Source organism: Elephantulus edwardii, unplaced genomic scaffold (genome assembly GCF_000299155.1).
Source record: "Elephantulus edwardii isolate Elephantulus edwardi_28Jun2011 unplaced genomic scaffold, EleEdw1.0 scaffold00077, whole genome shotgun sequence".
In the NCBI taxonomy this organism is placed as follows: Eukaryota; Metazoa; Chordata; class Mammalia; order Macroscelidea; family Macroscelididae; genus Elephantulus; species Elephantulus edwardii.
The window spans coordinates 10,526,316-10,544,677 of record NW_006399827.1 but is presented as its reverse complement, the minus strand read 5'-3'; the positions used below and the strand labels follow the sequence as shown (position 1 = coordinate 10,544,677).

Here is an 18,362-nt window from a genome sequence, read left to right as displayed (position 1 = left end):
GGGAGGGAGGGAAGGAAGGAAGGAAGGAAGGAAGGAAGGAAGGAAGGAAGGAAGGAAGGAAGGAAGGAAGGAAGGGTGGGTTAAACCTGAGAAATCTGATCCATAATGTTGGGTTCTTAGCTCTAAAGTCTGGCTCTGGGTCATTGGCATCTGGTAGTGCACTCCTGACTTGGACCCACACTTTCTGCCCCATGATGTGCCTCCTTGAGAATTCTTGAAGACAAATCCAATCAAGAAAAGAGGTAGCGACCAGAAAGCTTGTTTTCTTCTCCTTTCACCCTCTCATGCGCCTGAGTAGCTCCCTAACCCACTCCCAAGGCAACAGACACCAGGTCTCTGATGTCACTTGGCACTGAACAGTCTAGTCCAATTTCTGTCTCATACTGAACACTTGGCTTTGGCCATACCACACTGAACACGCCCAATCTCATCGTCATCTTGACCTTTTAATTTGACCTATATTTTTGAGGGAGAAAATACTACCTTTGAAGGAAATTACTCTTTCACAAAAGGTAGCTCTGTCTTTAGGCTCACTCTGATCAGCATTTCTAAGTCTGGGTGGACCTTAGGAGGTAAACTGGATTCTCTAATTCCCTGCCGTCTAGCTCCCTCTGGTGGCCACTTCTTGATTAAGACTAAAGCCCCTCACCAAGGGAAGAAGTAGCCATTAAAAGCTCATTACAACAGTCAGGTGTTGGGTGAACAGAAAGGCAATAAGCAATGTGGAGACAATCAGACACTGCGGATTCTATAATTAATGACGTAAAACAAAATTTCTAGGAGTGATTGAGTGAAAAACTAATATGCTTTATAAACTTTCACTCAACTCACAATTTAAAAAATAAAATCATAACCTTAGAAATACTATCCCACTTAGAAATAAAAAAAGGAAATCAAACAACAGTCAGGAAAAGCTGGTGGACCTGAGTAACACTGAGGACAGTGTTTTCACCCCTCGCCTACACCTCTCTACCTCCAGCAGCCAGGGTTTGAGCTTGTGGTCCAACAAAATATCGAAGCCGAGGATTTCAAAGCAGGCACTGTTGAGGGTGTGGTTGGGAAAGCAAGTGTGGTAGTTGTGCTTGATGATTGCATGGGCTGAGATGATCGTCTTGATGATGACGTCCTCAATGTCCCTCCATATCTGTTGCACGTTGTAGCCGTGAGTCTCCATGTGGACGTTGAAGGTGGAGAGTTTCCTAGAAGGGAACCACAAGCAGGGCAGCAGATACCGTGTCATCTAAGGTCATGGCATGCTGGAAACCAGAACCTTTTGCAGAAGATAAAGCTCTAGAGTCAGTAGAGAGAAACATCAGGGGCCGGGATAACACCAGGACAACATTAGTGCAGGAAGCAACTGGAGCTACAGGGCCGTATTCTCCAAGCCTCCCTAAGCCCAGACGTGGTGGTAAACATGAAAACATAGCAGACACTCGGATATTTTCACTGTGACCCACAAAAACATACCTAGGGTATAAGAACAATCTAGAACAAGGGGTGTATTGAGGGGGAGAGAAGGGGAATAAAATGTGCAACAATGAATAAGAGAAAAAAAAATCAAAACAACAATAAAATACCTAGGCAGCAACTTGATAAGCTAAGTGGAAAGTTTAATGGGTGTGTGGGTGGGGGAACCCCCTGAGACATTCTTCATGGTTTTTTGCTTTGGTGGCAATTGTTTGGTGTTCATCAGAATCACTTAATGAGCCTTTTAAGATGAGATGGATTGCATGAGTGTAACGACAGGCTCGCGTGGATCTGGGGTTGTGAGGATGGTGCAGGGCTGGGCATGGCTCATGTTCGTTAGTCACAGGGCTGCTGTGAAGAGCTGACTCCGGCACCTAACAGCAACAATGCCGTGGATTCCTCCTTAGCCATCTGGTGGAATTCTGGGGACACTAACAGCACATAAATGTTGTTTGGGGGCTCTCCACAGGGGAAAGGCAGACAGGATTTTCATGACGGGGTTACCATCTGTGCCAGGCAAAGCAGGACCATCCCAAATTTTTGACACTAAGGATCCTACATCCCAGGAATACATCAATCCCAAGCCAATACGGTGGGTCACTCGACTACCCAGGAGATCAGAGGATGCCTTTTCTGTATGGGAAATATTTGAGTGGATGCTCCAATCAGCTCAGAGCTGGACAGTACAGAGAGCGGGTGACCCTGACAGAGGCAAAGGTGGGTACATATCCCCACACCCTCACCTGTACAGAGAGAAGGTATGTGGGAAATGGAAACACAGAAGGAGATACAGGGAAATTATGGGCAGAAAATGAAGAGGTATGATTCATTCAGACAGCATGAAAATTACCCAAGTGACTAGGGTCAAATAAGAGGAAGTAAGGTCAACCAGCCAATGCGTATCTGCTGGTCATGCAAAGCTTTGTACAATGAAGCAATACCACACGTCAGGGGGAGAATAAGGGCATTTAAGGAATCAATACACATATGAAAGAACCAAGAATCCATTTAGATAAAGACAGATAACCAGCGCTTATTCAACATAGAGGTTTGCCTTCTCTACTTGCCATTATCAAGAAATGAAAACCTGATCATAAATTGATTTTCTGGATCACTTGAAGCCAGCCATTTCAAGTGCAAAAAAATGTATTTAATTTGCCTAATTGGGAAATAAATCTTCCAAAAATAGATTATATACTTCTCTGCCTTCTTGTAACAGAGGTTACAAAACATAACATAACCTTTTCTTGATGACTCAGACACTACAGTGTGTATATATTATTATGTAATTTCATAATGCCAAGTGGTTAGTCAATTCAGCTTAACACACCAGTGATGTGCCAGGTATTTTGCTGGAACCTGGAAATGAAAATGAAAGATAATAATAACATGGTCTCTGCCACAGAGTCCTTACCGGAAGCACTGTTGGCCTCAAGCTGTGGAGGGTGGTGGGGAGAAGAGGTAGATCATATGAGAATCATATTGTCCCAAAAGATGGGAAGAAGGAAGAAAAGTCAGAGGGAAAGGAAGAAAGAGACAGAAGAGAAAGAAAGAAGGCACCACTTCTGGGCAGTAGCCAAGGGGCCAAGGCACCTGCCCATTCTTCAAGAGACTTACGTATAGTTGACTTAAGTATATACAAGACTCAAACAAAGAACAGTTAGGGGCTAGGGTGGATGCTGACCACAGGGTGCCCTGACGTGAGAGAATTGGCATGTGAATAGTTACACTTAGTTTTCACTTTTCATCCTAAGAGATGGAAACTAACCTCATCTGATAGGTGAGGAGGCAGAGGCCCAAAGAAAAAAGAGCTTTATCCATTCTTTATTGGGTAAACAAACCAGAACCTACAACTAGATCAGAGAAGGCTACATGGCAGCCTCGAGAGACAAAAGGACTTTTAATGATATTACAGGTTGTTGTTGAGCAAAATCCAAGAGATGAGAATGAGCAAAGCCTCTATGTTGAATGTTGGGGAGAAAAAGTTTCCTGGCAGAAAGTCAGGGAGTGACTAGCACAGACAGTATACCTTGATGGTTAAGAGCATAAATTTAAGAGCCAGGGCCGCCCTGAGCACCAGCACAGCTCCCAGGTGCCCCAGCAGGTGTCGTGGCAAAGGCCTGCCCTCTCTGTGGGGAGAAGAGGAAGCAGGAGGTGACCTCCTTCCCAGGCTTCACAAATATCCTTCAAGCAGGTGAAACCTAACGATTTTCCATTTGCTTTTCTTAACTGCACCACCAAAGGAGTCACAAAAGTCACATGCCTTTTCAATGCTCTGAAACCAAACTGATGGCATGTTTATCAGCCCTTTGAGGCATGCAGCAGAAAGGACATGAACTCTGGGGTCTCACAGGACTGTGTTCTCGTCCTAGCCTAGCATTTAGAGCTCTGTGGTCTTGGGCCTCCCCATTTGTGAAGTGAAAACGGTATCTAACTCACAATGTCCCCACCAACAAATGGTAGACCACAGTACTTTTGCTATAGGGTTACTGTGAACAGTCAGTTTAAACACACACACCAGCAACAACACATAAAAAGCACTTGACACATCCCCCAACATACACTGTTGTTAGATGCTGATGAGTTGACTGGAACTCATGGTCAGTGCACGTGGCAGGAGAACTGCCTCGTAGGGTTTTCTAAGCTGTAGTCTTTACAGGAGCAGATTGCCAGCCCTTTCTTCCGCAGAGCACCTGGGTAGATCTAGACCACCCACCTGTTAGTAAATAGCTGAGTGTTTAACATTGTGTGACCAGGGCTCCTTCAAGATGCACTAAACCCCCTTGCTGTTGAATCAGTTCAGGCTCACAGCAACCCTCCAGTACAGAACAGAACTCCCCATGAAACTATAACCTTTATAGACCCAGACTGTCACTCCTCCCACATAGTGGCTAGTGGGCCTGAACCGCTGACCTCTCAGCAGTCGAGTGCCTACCAGCTGCATCACCAGGGCTCAATACACCCTGGTGTTAGGTGCCATCAAGTCAGCTGGGACTCACAAGTGACCCTGTGAACACAGGTCTGACCCTTGCTCTACCCGGTGCCATCCTCGCCATCTCTCACATACTCATTGCTGCAGTCACCAGGCAATAAGCACACAGGGCTGCCATGAACACTTTCTCCTTTTACTTGATCAGTTCAGAGTCTGCCATGGTGCTTTTTCTTAAAATTCAAATGGGACGTGAAAATATAATAACATGAATGAAAAAGTCTCTTTGTGGGGCTACTTTTGTGACTTCACCCACTTCTTCCTTTTCTAGAGGAACCTTAAAAGTCACAGGTCACACCACCCTGGGCGTCGTGAAACGCCCTTTGAGATTCTGTAAGGGAGCAACACCCTGGGGGACCAGAGGCCAAGGAAAACGGCCTGGCAGGCTCTCCTCAGGGCTGACTGGCTGTTGACTGGGAAAAGGCGGACAGGCCAACGGTAACACGAGTATGTTTTGGTGTGTTGTGTATATCCTGCTGGGGAAACTGTTCATGTTTATCTCTCCTTCCAGCCTCCCAGGGTTTACAATGAGGCCTTCTTTTAATGATTAACAGCCCAGAGGGCAGAGACGGAAGAGTCCGTCCTGGATTTAGTGGCACAGCAGTGTTTTCTGAGGTCATATCACCCAGGATGGAAACTCCTCTGGGACTGGCAGGGTTTGGGGAGGACTCCAGAGGGCAGCTCTCAGATTGGCAGGAAAAAGAAAGGGAAAAAGAAAAAAGGGGCGGGGGGAGCTGCTTCCTTACCTCTTGCTGCCACAGTGAGAATCTTGAATGAAATTTGAACTGTGCTTATTAATGGAATAATTAGTCAGGTGCATGCAGATATCATCCTGGGAAAAGAGACACAAGACTGTGGGGTCAGGCAGAAGGGCAGGATCCTGCTCTCTCTGTGATCTCCCACAGGCCCCAAGACTTAAAAGGATAGAAAAGAAAAGAAGTGGGGTACCTGACGGCTTAGAGCGCACGAAGAAATTCCAAATCCTCCCAAGCTTGACGCCCAGCCTAAAGGAAGCTCCAGGAGGTCCTCACCTGGAACCTTCTCTGCAGAGCACCATTGAATCATGGGGCTTTGGAGTCAGGGAGACACAGCCTCCAGTCCCAGCCTTACCTCTTCCTACCTAGGTGAGCTTGGACAGGGCCCTTACAGCCTAGGGGCTTCATTTTCTCCTCTGTAAAATGGTGATCACACTCACTCATTGCTGTCGAGTGAGAACTCACAGCTGTAAATCACAGGGAAGAAGGTAGTCCATCTTTCTCCCTTGGAGTAGCTGATGTATTCGAACCACCTGCCTTTGGGTTAATGGGGCAACTCCTTGCTCACTAGGGTATCAGAGCTCCCCAAATGGTGATGATAACCCCTGTTTCTGAGATCTCTTAATGAGAGAACTTACACACCTGACATCTCTTACGGACTCAACAAGTGATAACCTTTTAATGTTTGATAATGTGGCTCAACTAGAATTTTTGACCCTTTTAAAAGGGTTGGGGTAGGCAGTGTGTTCTTTTCACTCACCAAGTTGCCTGTGGACGGGTAGGAGTAAGACGTTGTTGCAAAGCGGGCCAGGCCTTCGTTGTACACAAAAATCCTGAGAGGGTCACAGGATGTCAATAGCACATAAATTCGGAGGTCAAATTTGAACCCATCGATGATAAAGGGCTGGGAGAAGAGGACAAGAGGCACACAGCATCAGAGGCAGTTGTTGTTTTGTGCTGTCAAGTCAGAATGGAATACCTGACTTTCCAGCAGGTGTTAGAGGTTATAAATTCCACTGGAGGAGATTGCTCATCTTTTCCCTACTGAGCAGCTAGTGGATTCAAACTGCCTACCTTTGAGTCGGCAGCCCAACTCCTTACCACTAGGCCACCAGAATTCTCTAGCATCGGAGGAGAAATAGAAACTCCCACCTTGTTCTCTTGGCATTAGTTCCAACAACATCTAATGTGATACAATGCAGGTTTGACTGGGAAAAGGAGAAGATTTGGGTCCTGGCCTAATACATGACTTCTTAGACATCACTGAACTGCATCATCCTCAATTTCTTGATCTGTCAAATGGCACAAGTCAGCACAGCCAAGAGTTACCTTGGCAACTAAACAAAGTAACATTAAAAAAAAATCCTTTGAGGAAAGGCCATGTCAGCGGCTGCAGGACTGCTGTAGTTCTTCAAGCAGGCTCCCTGCAATGCTATCTCCTGGCCATTCTCATCCCAGGCATCCAGTTCTATTCTTCCTCATCCACACACACTATAAGAGGTTTCCAAAGCAGCAGGGTCTTAGGACAGCTCTCTGACCTCCAGCAAGGGAGCAAGGACAATTAGCACTGTTTCTCCAGGAAAACTCCCATCCCTAAATGAGGCGAGGCCTCTACAAACCAAAGGTTTTTCACCTCACTGTCACCTTTGAGAGGAAAGGGCCAGCCCAGTAGGGCTAGACCAACTGACAAGGGTGCAGGGGGAGCTGCAAGGATAAGGAACCACTCTTGCCCCGGAGCTTATCAGCGTCCTTGTCCTGAAGGCTTGGCCTGGCAAAGTCCAATGCCGACGACCGGACTCAGCCTCACCTCACCTCCTTTCAGCCCCCTATTTCACACTCTGCCCACTGAAGCCAGAGCCTCAGGCTGTCATGAGTGACAAATACTAACAGTGAGGAATACCTTTTATAAAGAAAAAAATTGATATTTTAATGAAAGCTTACAGAGAACTAGGACTACCATTCATTCATTGTTGCACATTTTCTTCCCTATCCCTCTCCTCTCAGTTCGCTTTTCTCTGGGGGAAAAAAATGCTTTCATTGTTGCAGAGAACATACCTTTGAAATATAGAGCTGACAGATCATATCCTCCCCTGGCTTGATTTCTCTCACTTTCCGCGTGATGAATATACCTCTCCCTTGACAGCCTGAATCTGGCTTACAAATATATGTCTTATTTTTTCTTGACCTGCTGTAGTTCTGCAAATCTCCCCAACTACCGGGATGGAAACAAGAGACATCTTTAACTGAGACGTAGTGGAAAACAAAGCTAGATCTCTAGGCAGAAAGAAACACGAACTCATGTGCCAAAAGTTCCCATACTGACAGCCATCCAGAGTTCCAGCAGCTAGCGAGCTGTTAGCACATATGTAGCAGAGAGTTGCGGCCTCTGGAGGGAAGGCAGGCATAGGTTAAAGAGACAATAATATCACTTATAAGCTGTGTGACCCTCTGCAAGTGATCTGACCTCTCTGAGCCTGTTTCATCATCTATGCAGTGAAGATAATGACATCTATCTTGGATTATTATCATATGGTGGTCAATGATGTGATAATGTGGGCCAAGTGCTGATATCTGGCAAAAGTATCACACCATGTACCTGGTGAAGGTAACAACGACCTAAATAATGTTGCTCTCTGGGTGTGTATGTATTTTGATTTAGCTCAAACCCTGACAAGACCTTGGACAAATCTTATTCCCCTCTGGACTTCAGGATTTTAGCTGTATCACCTCTGTGCCAGCCTGGGAGGGAAAAGTCTATCTTTGAGAATACTTTGAAGAAATGACATTCAGAAGAAGTAAAGAAATCAAATTAATACATTGTAAGTCCTATTATACCCCTTGTTTCACAATTTAATGTAAAGGGACGTGCTGACCACTGAGCAGGCCACTTAACTGTGGTGTTCCTTAGTGGCCTTGAAGTCCTGTTGTTGACCTGACAGCAAATACCTTCCATTCTTAGTTGCTTTAAGGGAGGGGAAGTTCTGAAAGTTTTTCAGTCAAATTAAGAGGAGCTATTAAACCTGGAGCTCCTGATTTTGGCCTGTCTCTCCCTTTTGGATGGGAACACTGGGTAGAAAGGGGATGATGGGATTCCTCTGGCACCTTGACCATTATAAGAGTCCTGATGGCAATGCAGATGCAGTCACCTTCCTGCCTCATCCCAACCACTGGACTGTACCCCGGCTCATGTCCCTGTTTTCTCACATTTCTACTTCTTAATGGTCAACAGTACTTTACGTACCAGGAATGGATGTTCAATTTCAAGACTGATAATGTTAGACCAGAGAAGGAAATGGCTAGGTGCCATCCACTGTTCTAGGCACTGCCCTTGAACAAGGGCCAGGCACCCTGCCTGCTGCTAACCTGAGAGCGAAAACACTTCCTATGCCAGAGGTGCTCCCGGTGCTTCACATTTCAGTAATTGCAGAGAGATGGTTCAAACAAGTCAATTACACATTTGAGCTCACAATCAACAACTTTCAGGGTCAGAACAACGTTCATCCCAACCACAAGCACCTAGCCTACACGTCTTCTGGTTTTATAGGCAAAGTCTGGTGTTTTCACAACCTTGGACACACCCTTTAGTCTTTCTTTTCCTGAACAGTAGGGACAGAGGCAGGAGCAACCAGAGCAACAGAGGCAAGAGGGAAATGCAACCTTGGGGTCGGGACAGGAGGTGGGAGCACCCACAGGCACTCACTCAGCAGGAAGACACCAGGTCCTGGGGAAAAAGTGAAACTCTTTGGGGAACATCTTTAACATGCGACTCATATTTCTGGCCAGCAAGTCCTTGCGGCAGATTTCACTCATCCCAGGGAAGTGGTTGATTTTCTGCAAAGGAAGTCAGAAACCATGAATGAAGAAGGGACATGGACACATCCAAGAGATTCCCTCGAGGTACAGTTATAAAACTGAGGGCCTTACTGGCAGCCTCGTTATACAGATGCCACACTTATACTGAAGACCACCTTTGGACCAGATACCTGGTAACTTTTCATTTCCATCACCCGCTCCAGTGACACCGAGAAGTCTGTCCAGTAGAGAGTCCAGTCATCATTTTCCCCTCCCTCTCGAAGGCCATATTGCTGGGCAGCTCTGCGCACTGTGATGGAGTCAGAGAAGAAGAGGTCTGTTCACCCAGGAAGTGGGGAAAGAGCACAGAGTGGGGAGATTGCATTTCAAGTTGCTCACAGATTAAGCAAAAGAACTCGTCTCCTTAGTACTGGCAGCCACATTGTCCAGTCTGGGCACACACCACTGCCAAGAAAGGAATATTGCGAGCAGAAAGCTACTGAAGAATCCAGCCCCTGTGCACAGTTCCCCACAGAATGTTACTGCTGATAAATATTTTACCCACTCTGGCTTTCCCTTGCCAGGAAGCAGGCCTCTGGCTTTCCTCCAAACTCTAGGCCATCGAAAATTCCAGGAATACAAACTAACCCTTAACATCAGCCAGAGACAAGTTTGATTAGTGAGATAAACTGACAGAAAACAAAAATTACACAGTGCATTTCAAAACTATATGTATGCTCAAACATCCTTCTTCTTCTGTCCCTATTGTATTAGTAATAACTGAGGCTGGCTCCAGCATAAACTCAAATATCTTTAAGAGGCTCAGAAGGAGAAAGTGCCTGTTGTGAACAGGAGGGTACATTACCAGCCTAAATCACTCAAATACAATGTAAAAATAACAGCAACACTGTGTTCTAAAGTATAAATTGGTGGTGGTATGTACAGACAAATCACTACTGACTCGCAGCTTATCCTCTAGCAGAAGTAAATTGCACCGGAGACCGCCCATCTTTCTCCCACATAACAACTGGTGGATTCAAACCGGGTGACTTTGGGTTGGCAGCACAACTCCTTACCACTGAACCACCAGAGCTCCTTGGAGTATAAATTAGTATATTGTGGACTGCCAGTGTATAACATGTGTTCTGACACAGAGCCTTTGACTACAGCAAAAACTGCCTTTCCAGCAATCATGTCCCCAAACCACCATATAAATAAATTAGAAACATTGAAGTAAATGTACACCACTGTGGTTAAAACCCATAGTTCTTGGAAAGAGACTCCCAAGGCCTCCAACAGTTAATCTTGGTGAGAGAATCAAACAACAGGCTCTGGTGGCACCCCTTTCCATCCTCAGGATAATATAAGAGTGACCCATTCTGGCTCTTTGGAGGAATCCAAGGAGACTCCAGCACTGATCCTTTAAATACAGATGCTTACCGCTCTCATATCGGCAGTTGGAGAGATTGATCACCAATCATCTGGAAAAGAGAAGAAGGAGAGCAGCAAGACAGAGACAGACACACTTGCAGAAAGGGGACTGTATCCAGAAATGCCCTTTCAAGGAAGAACAGATAAAATCTAACCTGATGGGGCAGCCTGACCCTCAGTCGGTCACAGCAAGTCTGATTTTACTTTTCCTATTCCTGAAGACATGGCTTCAAAGAGGTATAAAGTGACGAGGGAATAAGCCACGGTACTATTACTGTGTCTATGAGGTAGAAAGTCTGATTTTCAGTTATGACTAATTTGACTTGCAGCTGATATGGACATCATCACCAGCACAATCCTTTACTCCAACAGTCCATCAGGGACATGAATTGAAAACTATTCTGGACAAAAATGCTTGATTGTCTCCCTCACCTTCCACCTTTAAGAGAAGCTACGAGGTGTGCAAGCTCTCAGGCATCAGTCCTAGGTGATCTTCCTAGGTGTTCTTCCCCCAGAACAGAATAGAGCACAAGAAAATAGTATACAAAATTGGAATGCAGAAGCTGTGGTCAGATCCCAATAAATACTGCATGTACTAAAATCTCAGAACAACAGCGCTATGTAAAAACATGGCAACAGAAATTCTCTCTCTCCACCCATTTAAAAAACAAAACAAAAAGAAAACAAACCAAAAAGCATTCCAGACACAAATAAAATTATTAGAAATTAAGACAGAAAAGACAGAAGTGTTTAGATTACACACCTGTTATTTGTGAACTAGAACATCAAAAGTGGGTATTTCTAAGACCCTCAAGTGGTGTGTTTTGACAATCTCACACATAACGTTTGCCTTTCTTCTCTTTGACTTTGACAGCTAAGTCTCCCTCCTTCCCAAGTCCCTTCTGTTCTCACCAATATAGGCCCCCATCTTCCATCTTTCAATCCTAACCTCTTTTTCTTCTTCTTTTTCTTGCCTTCTTGATGGTCATTCTGAAGCCCCTTCTGTACCTCAGTGTCCTCTTTCACAAAAGCCAGAGTGATGATTTCTCCTGGATCTTCTACAGAACTGTCCTCTCTCTCTTCTGAATCTGCCCTCTCCTCGCTTTCCATAGTCTCACAAGGCAGCATCTCCCCAGCCTGGGAGGAGGCTCTGGGGAAATAACTGGGCCTCCCTGGAGGAAGAGGAGAGGGGTAGCAGTTACAAGGATCTACCTGCAGGGGGACCCCCTCTCTTGCTCATGTGGGTGGTGAACTCTGATTCCAAGGTAAGGAAATAGGCTTTGGTCTATAAAATGACACTCCACCACCATGGTTGGTGCAAGCTGGGGAGGGAGCTGATTCCATCTTTTGCCACTGAGTATGACCTTGGGGACTCAGTCAGCCAACCCTGGCCTTGTTTTATCCCTCCTGGGATACCTAGGAGCAAGCTGAGTATGGTAAACAATCTTATTATTAAAGCAAGCAAGTGTCTGGAGACAGTCACTCAGAACAAAGCTCGAAGCCTTCCAAGGTGAGGGAGTTAGCCCCAGAGGGTGTAGATGAGGTGCTTGGAGGAGGTCTGTTAACTGTTCCATCACCATTGATCACCTTCCACTGTAGCGATCTGCTGGCATGAAAGTTCCTAGAATTGTCATTCCTGGAGTCTAAGACTGACTTAGAGTCAATTTAACAAGATCCCAAGTCTCCTACTTTACTAATCAACAACGAATGATGTGTTTAGTTTATCTTTGAGCATTCCAGAATGGCACCGGCCTAATTAACAAATACATGTTCTCGTCACATCTAAGGCCATAAAGTCACCCCTCCTAACGCTTTCTCCTCCTTAGCTCCTAAAACCATACCAACCTTTCTTGCCATTTCAACTCTCTACTTGGATGCCTACAGTCTTCTTGCTACTGTCTTTGGCTTTGTGGGGGTGAAACTCAACTTCATTATTATTAAAACATTAAGTCTGAAAAATAAGGTAGGATGGGAAGTCATCTGTCTGTTTTCTACCCTGGCATAGCAACTTTGACCTGCATGTGTTTTGTTCTTAAGCCCAATTATCCTTATATTATTTTAATTATAATATACAAACAATTTTCTGGTATCTTTTCGTGCTTCCTGAGCATCAGATCATACATTCTTTTGGCTGTGGCAAGATTTTCAAGTTTCTGATGTTTAATAGCTATGTAATAATATTCTATTGAAGATATGTGCCTGAATTTAACCAATCAGAACTTTGTTGTTGGAAAAGTAAGCTGCTTTCAGTTTTTATATTATATAAATAGCTCTGAAATGAACATTCTTTATGTAAGAAGACCTTTTCCTTATTTAGATTTGTTTTCTTAAGATAAAAGCAAAAATAAGATTACTGGGTTAATGAGTTTAAAATTATATAGCCTGGGGGGTGTGTGTGCATATGTAGCTGTGTGTGTCTCCAACCAACCAGCCAGTTGCTGTGAAGTCTTTCCAATTCATGGTAGCTCCATAAGGGTTTTCCATGGCTAAATTTTGGGGAATTATCAATTCTTTCTCCAAAGCACTTGTGGGTAGACTAGAACCTGTAGCCTTTCCGCTAGCAGCCAGAATTAATCATTGATACCACCAGGAATGGATGCACATGCATGCACCCACACCCACACCCACACCATCTTGTTTCCTACAGGGATTCGAACAATTTGGAATACCACATGAAAGGAATACATTGTGGGGGAGGGAGTGGGCAGGGAGAAAAAATACAACAATGAATGACTGGAAACCCTAAGTCTCTGTAAACTTTCATTAAAATAATTTTAAAAAAAAGAAAAAGAAAGGAATATATCATTATAACAAGCTCATCAGAACTTATGCCATTGTGGGGAATCATCTTCCCTCGGCACCTTTCTACCTTTTCCTACCCCCTTTGCACACAAAAACTGATAATAGGATGTTTGTAACTGTGGATGCTTCCTACAAATAATTTCATAATAAACTCAAATAAGGCATAGCGATTTAGGCTTTTTGAAGCATTTTCATAAATATAATTGTACCAAATGCTCACAAACACCCCATGAGAAAAGCAAGTGGTCAGAGATTCCTACTTGGTTCTCTCCTTGTGAAACGTGACTACCCTTGTGCTCAGTGGGACAATGGACAGGGGCAGAAAGCTGTGTTCAGTGTAACTGACAGGGGAAAGCTGAACCCTGTTGAGTGGAATACTCCCAGACAACAGGCACATTCTTGGCAAAGTCAAGAGGACTACTAATGTATACGAAATCTTGACCTTGGCTCCTCCCTTCCTTGCAAGCAAATGGCCTGCTCCACACCTTCAGATATCCTCAACTCCTATTTACTGAGTCCTCAAGGAGGAGTGGCTCCGTTTACCTTAAGGTTAATGTTAACCTGGAGAGCGAAAATGGACACTGAATTTGGCCTCTGAAGTTGCAAATTGTTTTTGCTCTTATTTCAGTTTTTGTCCATGTGGTAGGAACAAGTCATAGCTGCCTGAAAGGGAACAACAATCATCAAGCCGTACACAATTCTAACATGACAGGGTCTCAGATACGTGAGAGTAGGGAACAGAGGGGATGCATTTTCAGGGAAATGGGTTCACCATGGCATTCTTACCTATAAATTCCTGCATTCTAAATCCATGTGACAGAGTCATACAGTTGGTACCTGGGAAGGTACACAATGGCAAACAGCAATCCTTGCCATCTGTGTTGTGCTGTTGTTGTTAGGTGTTGTTTAGTCACCCTATGAACAAGCAGTCTGAACCCTGTCCTAACCTGTACCATCTTTATAATCTCTGACATACCCATTGTTGCAGACACACTGCCAATCCATCTCATTGAGGGTCTTTCTCAATTAGTTTTCTTTTTGTCTCTGAGCCCTTTGCCTATTCCTCCTCCAGCTTCTTTCTCCCCAAGACTTCTCTCCATAGGCTCCTGAAGGCTATCTCATTCAAAGATTGCCTATTACAGGCATGCATTCTGAATCTAGCCTGCAGAAATGTTCACTTGACTTAGGCAATGCCTTGCTATTGTTGGTGATGTGTGTTGAGGAATCAGAACCGGCCCATAACCGATCCTCCAGTTGTTTTCAGAGGCAGTTAATTGCATGGGAGGAGAATGCCCATCCTTCTCCCCAGGAGCAGCCAGTGGATTCAAACTGCATGCCTTTAGGATTAAAGGACAGCTTCTTACCATGGGCCACCAACACACCAAAACTATAACTATTGTTATAGTTTTAAAAGAAAATTGTCAATAATTAGAAATGCCAGTATCTCATAAAAATGCACATTTCTAGTTTTTTTTGGGAAAGTAGGCCCTTAATCCTTCATGCCACTAATGAAGTAAAACAGTAATAGCTTTCCCTTTAGACATTTTCTGGTTTAGACATTTCTGGTTTGCCCCAGTCTCTAACACTCTCTTTTCCTTCCCTAACCTGCTGGTGTTGCAGTATCCTCATTTTTAAAATTATTTGCCCCACTTAAGAGAGTTTTATGTATTTGAAAATGCACTCCTTTGAGCTAATACAACACAAAGTGTTTAGAACAGAAATCTCATTCATAGTAGGTACTCAATTAACTTCTATCATTATCAGAGCAGGGTAACACTGCATGGTTCAAAATTGGAAGGGTGTACGCCAGGGATGTGTCCTGTCTCCATACCTTTTCAACCTACATGCAGAGCAGATTATCCAGGAGGCTGGGATCTATGAGGAGAATTGTGGCGTCAGGATTGGTGGAAGATCTATTAATAATCTGTGTTATGCAGATGATACAACCCTGCTTGCTGAAACTGAGGAGGACCTCATGCACTTGCTGCAGAGGGTCAAGGACTGCAGCCTTCATTATGGACTGAGGCTCAATGTCAAGAAGACAAAGATTCTTACCACTGGACCAACTGGCAGCATCAGGATGGATGGTGAAGAGATTGAGATTGTTCACAGCTTCAGTTTGCTCAGCTCCACGGTCAACACTCTTGGCACCAGCAGCCAGGAAATAAAAAAACGTATTGCAATGGGAAAGTCTGCTGATAGGGACCTCTCTAAAGTACTCAAGAGCAACGGGTCTCTCTGGAGACTAAGGTGTGCCTGATACAGGCCATGGTCTTTGCAATCACTTGTTATACATGAGAGAGTTGGACAATGACTAGGGAGGACAGAAGGAGAATAGATGCCTTTGAGCTGTGGTGCTGGAGAAGAGTATTGAATGTACCATGCACTGCCAAGAAAACAAACAGATTTATCCTGGAGAGGGTTAAACCAAGCTACTCCTTGAAGGCAAGGATTCTGGGGCTTCGTCTGACATACTTTGGGCATGTTGCAAGGAGGGACAGGTCCTTGGAGAGGGACATCATGCTTGGGAGGGTGGAGGGATGGCGCAAGAGGGGAAGACCCTCTATGAGGTGGATTGATTCAGTGACTGGGGTAATCGGGATGGGGGTGTCAGAGGCAGTGCAATTGGCACAGGATAGAGCAGGGTTTAGGGCTGTTGTACATAGGGTCACTATGAGTCGCAAACGACTCGACGGCACATAACAACAACAACATTATCAGCTATGTGACCCTAGACTGGCTGTATCTGAGTAGTCTTGGCTTCCAGAACAGTGTCTGCCATATAGCAATCAATCACAGGCTTTTTGAATGACTAGGCTGAAAAAGTGATTTACATCTTTAAGGTTTCTTTTCCTTATTTATCTAATAGAAGTAATGCTGTGAGCATTAAATAAATCATTGTTAAAGCACCAACTGGGTCCTTTCATATGATGGGCCTTTAGTTTTATTCATTTATAATAACAGTTGTCACTTATACTCTATTTACCTAGTCATAGCATTATATAAAAGCATTCTCAATCTAACCTTCATGATATCCTATCATAAGTATTGTCTCACCTTTATTACAGATAACAAGACCTCAGTTTAAATAAGAGGCAAAGTTGGGATTAGAAATCACATCTCTTTAACCCCACCCCTCCTCCATACTCCCCTCACTGCCTCTCAGCAATTATACAGAAACAATGTGACCATAAAGTGAAGCAACTCATATCCTAGCTCCCAGAAGCACTTTGATGATTTTCATCCCTTAAGAATCAATTGGTCCCATATGATTTTCCTTAAAGCCATCTGCTTCTAAATTTCCATCTCCAACAAGGGGCCTGAATCTTCCCACATTTTACATAACTTAGAATGATTGCTTCTACTTTATATTTATTCTCACTCTCTTCCTTTCCCTTGTTTTCATCAGTGCCCACAGAATACTAGGACTCTTATTAGAACACTTCTAGGCTCTCTGGAGGGCAAAGAGCGTGGATGGACCTTGGAAAGAATCTAGTGCAATCCCTTTGCTCTTCAGAGAGGGTTACTGTAGCTCATTCTTCACTGGGGAGAGGACTTGTACATGGTGCTAGAACAAATCAGTGATGCCAGGGCCCAAGCCCGGGCTTCCTCCTCCCTTTAATTCTCTTTCCATTATGCAAGATCAGTGGGCAGAGGGACAAGCTCAGTGCTATAGTTAAAAGAATAAAAGCTGTGGTATTTCTCCATCTTAATGCTCAGAAAAACTACTGCCTTACTCCCTGGGCTTTTTCTAGTAAAACAGTCTTTACTACCAACATAAAAAAAAAAAAGTGTGCTACCCATATAGCAAATGCTACAAATAGTCTCTTCAGTTTCTCTTAAAACCATTAAACACATTCTTTTTTACAAGTAGGCTAATTCAGACAGTGAAAACACACTGATTTTTCAGGAAAACATGAAAAAATGTAAACAGAAGGTTCCACCCAAGTCCTGATTAGGCTGCAGGGAGATGCCGTCCCTCGGCCACCAGGGGGAGAGAATGAGCACAGAGATGGCTTCATGCAAATCCACTGCGGGTGGTGATGATGGTAGTTGTGTGCCATTCAGTCAGAACTGACCCCCAGCTGACTTATAATCTACTTACCAAGTAATGGGCATTATACACTATAGCTCCACCTCACATAATTTGGGTATATTTTCAGAAGGGATCAGTTCTTGGAGAAGAATATCATGCTTGTGAAGGTAGAGAGACAACCCAAGAGGGGAAGACCCTGGACAAGATGGGTTGATGCAGTGGCTGGGGCAGTAGGGGAAGGTGTGTAAGAGACAGTGAGACTGGCTCAGGATAGAGCAGGATTATGCATAGGGTTATTCTGCAGAGGGTCACTGTGAGTTGCAGGTAACAATAACAACTACTAGGCCACCAGAGCTCTCCTGGGGCAGGAAATTTAAGATGGATCATGGTGCTTTCCACTTGGAAGAACTAAACAGGTGCAGGCTTATGAAGCTCCTTTCGTCGTGGGGCAGAGAGAGGGAAAGATGGAAGGCAGCTTAGAGATTTTACAAAACTGAATGAATGCGGGTGTCCTACAAACGGAGCAAAGAAAAATACGGCAGTTGATTTAGAAAAAAAAATTATAGAGGAACATGTTTTACATTTAGTTGTTGTTATGGTTGTTGCTGTGTACCACAGAGTCAGAACCGACCCATAGCTGACCCTCCAGCAGGCTTTCAGAGGCAGTTAATTGCACGGGAGGAGACTGCCCATCTTTTATGTTTTCATTAAGGTATTATCACTGCTGAAACTCACAGTCTGAACTTTCCTCTCAGTCTATAGGAAAGTCTAGAGCACCAGAGTCTTGTCGGCCTGGAGCATCATTCTCTTCCTTCAATTAGTGGATCTTTCTGCACCCCTTTCCCCATAATTTGGACTTCATTCTCCTAATAGAAGAATCCTTTCGAAGGTCTTTTAGAACAGACCATAGTGAAGGGTGAAAAGATGTGGAGATAAGACCATTGGGTCTTGCTTTCAGCTCTGACCCAGTATGTGTCAAGAAGCCATGTAACAAAACAACTATGAGGTATCATCTCACCCCAGTCAGAATAGCAAAATTTAACAGAACAACAAGCAACAAATGCTGGCGAGGTTGTGGAGAAACTGGAAC

The 18,362-nt window shown here is 44.3% G+C and overlaps 1 protein-coding gene across 1 annotated transcript in view; it reads right to left on the bottom strand.

Moving 5' to 3' along the window:
* TTLL6 (tubulin tyrosine ligase-like family, member 6) overlaps positions 1-11,589 on the bottom strand; it is a 34,233-nt gene extending 22,644 nt beyond the window's left edge. The window contains 8 exon segments of the mRNA XM_006889333.1: positions 974-1,199; positions 5,203-5,288; positions 5,972-6,115; positions 7,267-7,423; positions 8,912-9,042; positions 9,195-9,313; positions 10,444-10,484; positions 11,384-11,589. Coding sequence (XP_006889395.1) covers positions 974-1,199; positions 5,203-5,288; positions 5,972-6,115; positions 7,267-7,423; positions 8,912-9,042; positions 9,195-9,313; positions 10,444-10,484; positions 11,384-11,562 — 1,083 coding nt within the window. The 5' untranslated portion in view covers positions 11,563-11,589.
* Between the last annotated feature and the right edge of the window lie 6,773 nt (positions 11,590-18,362).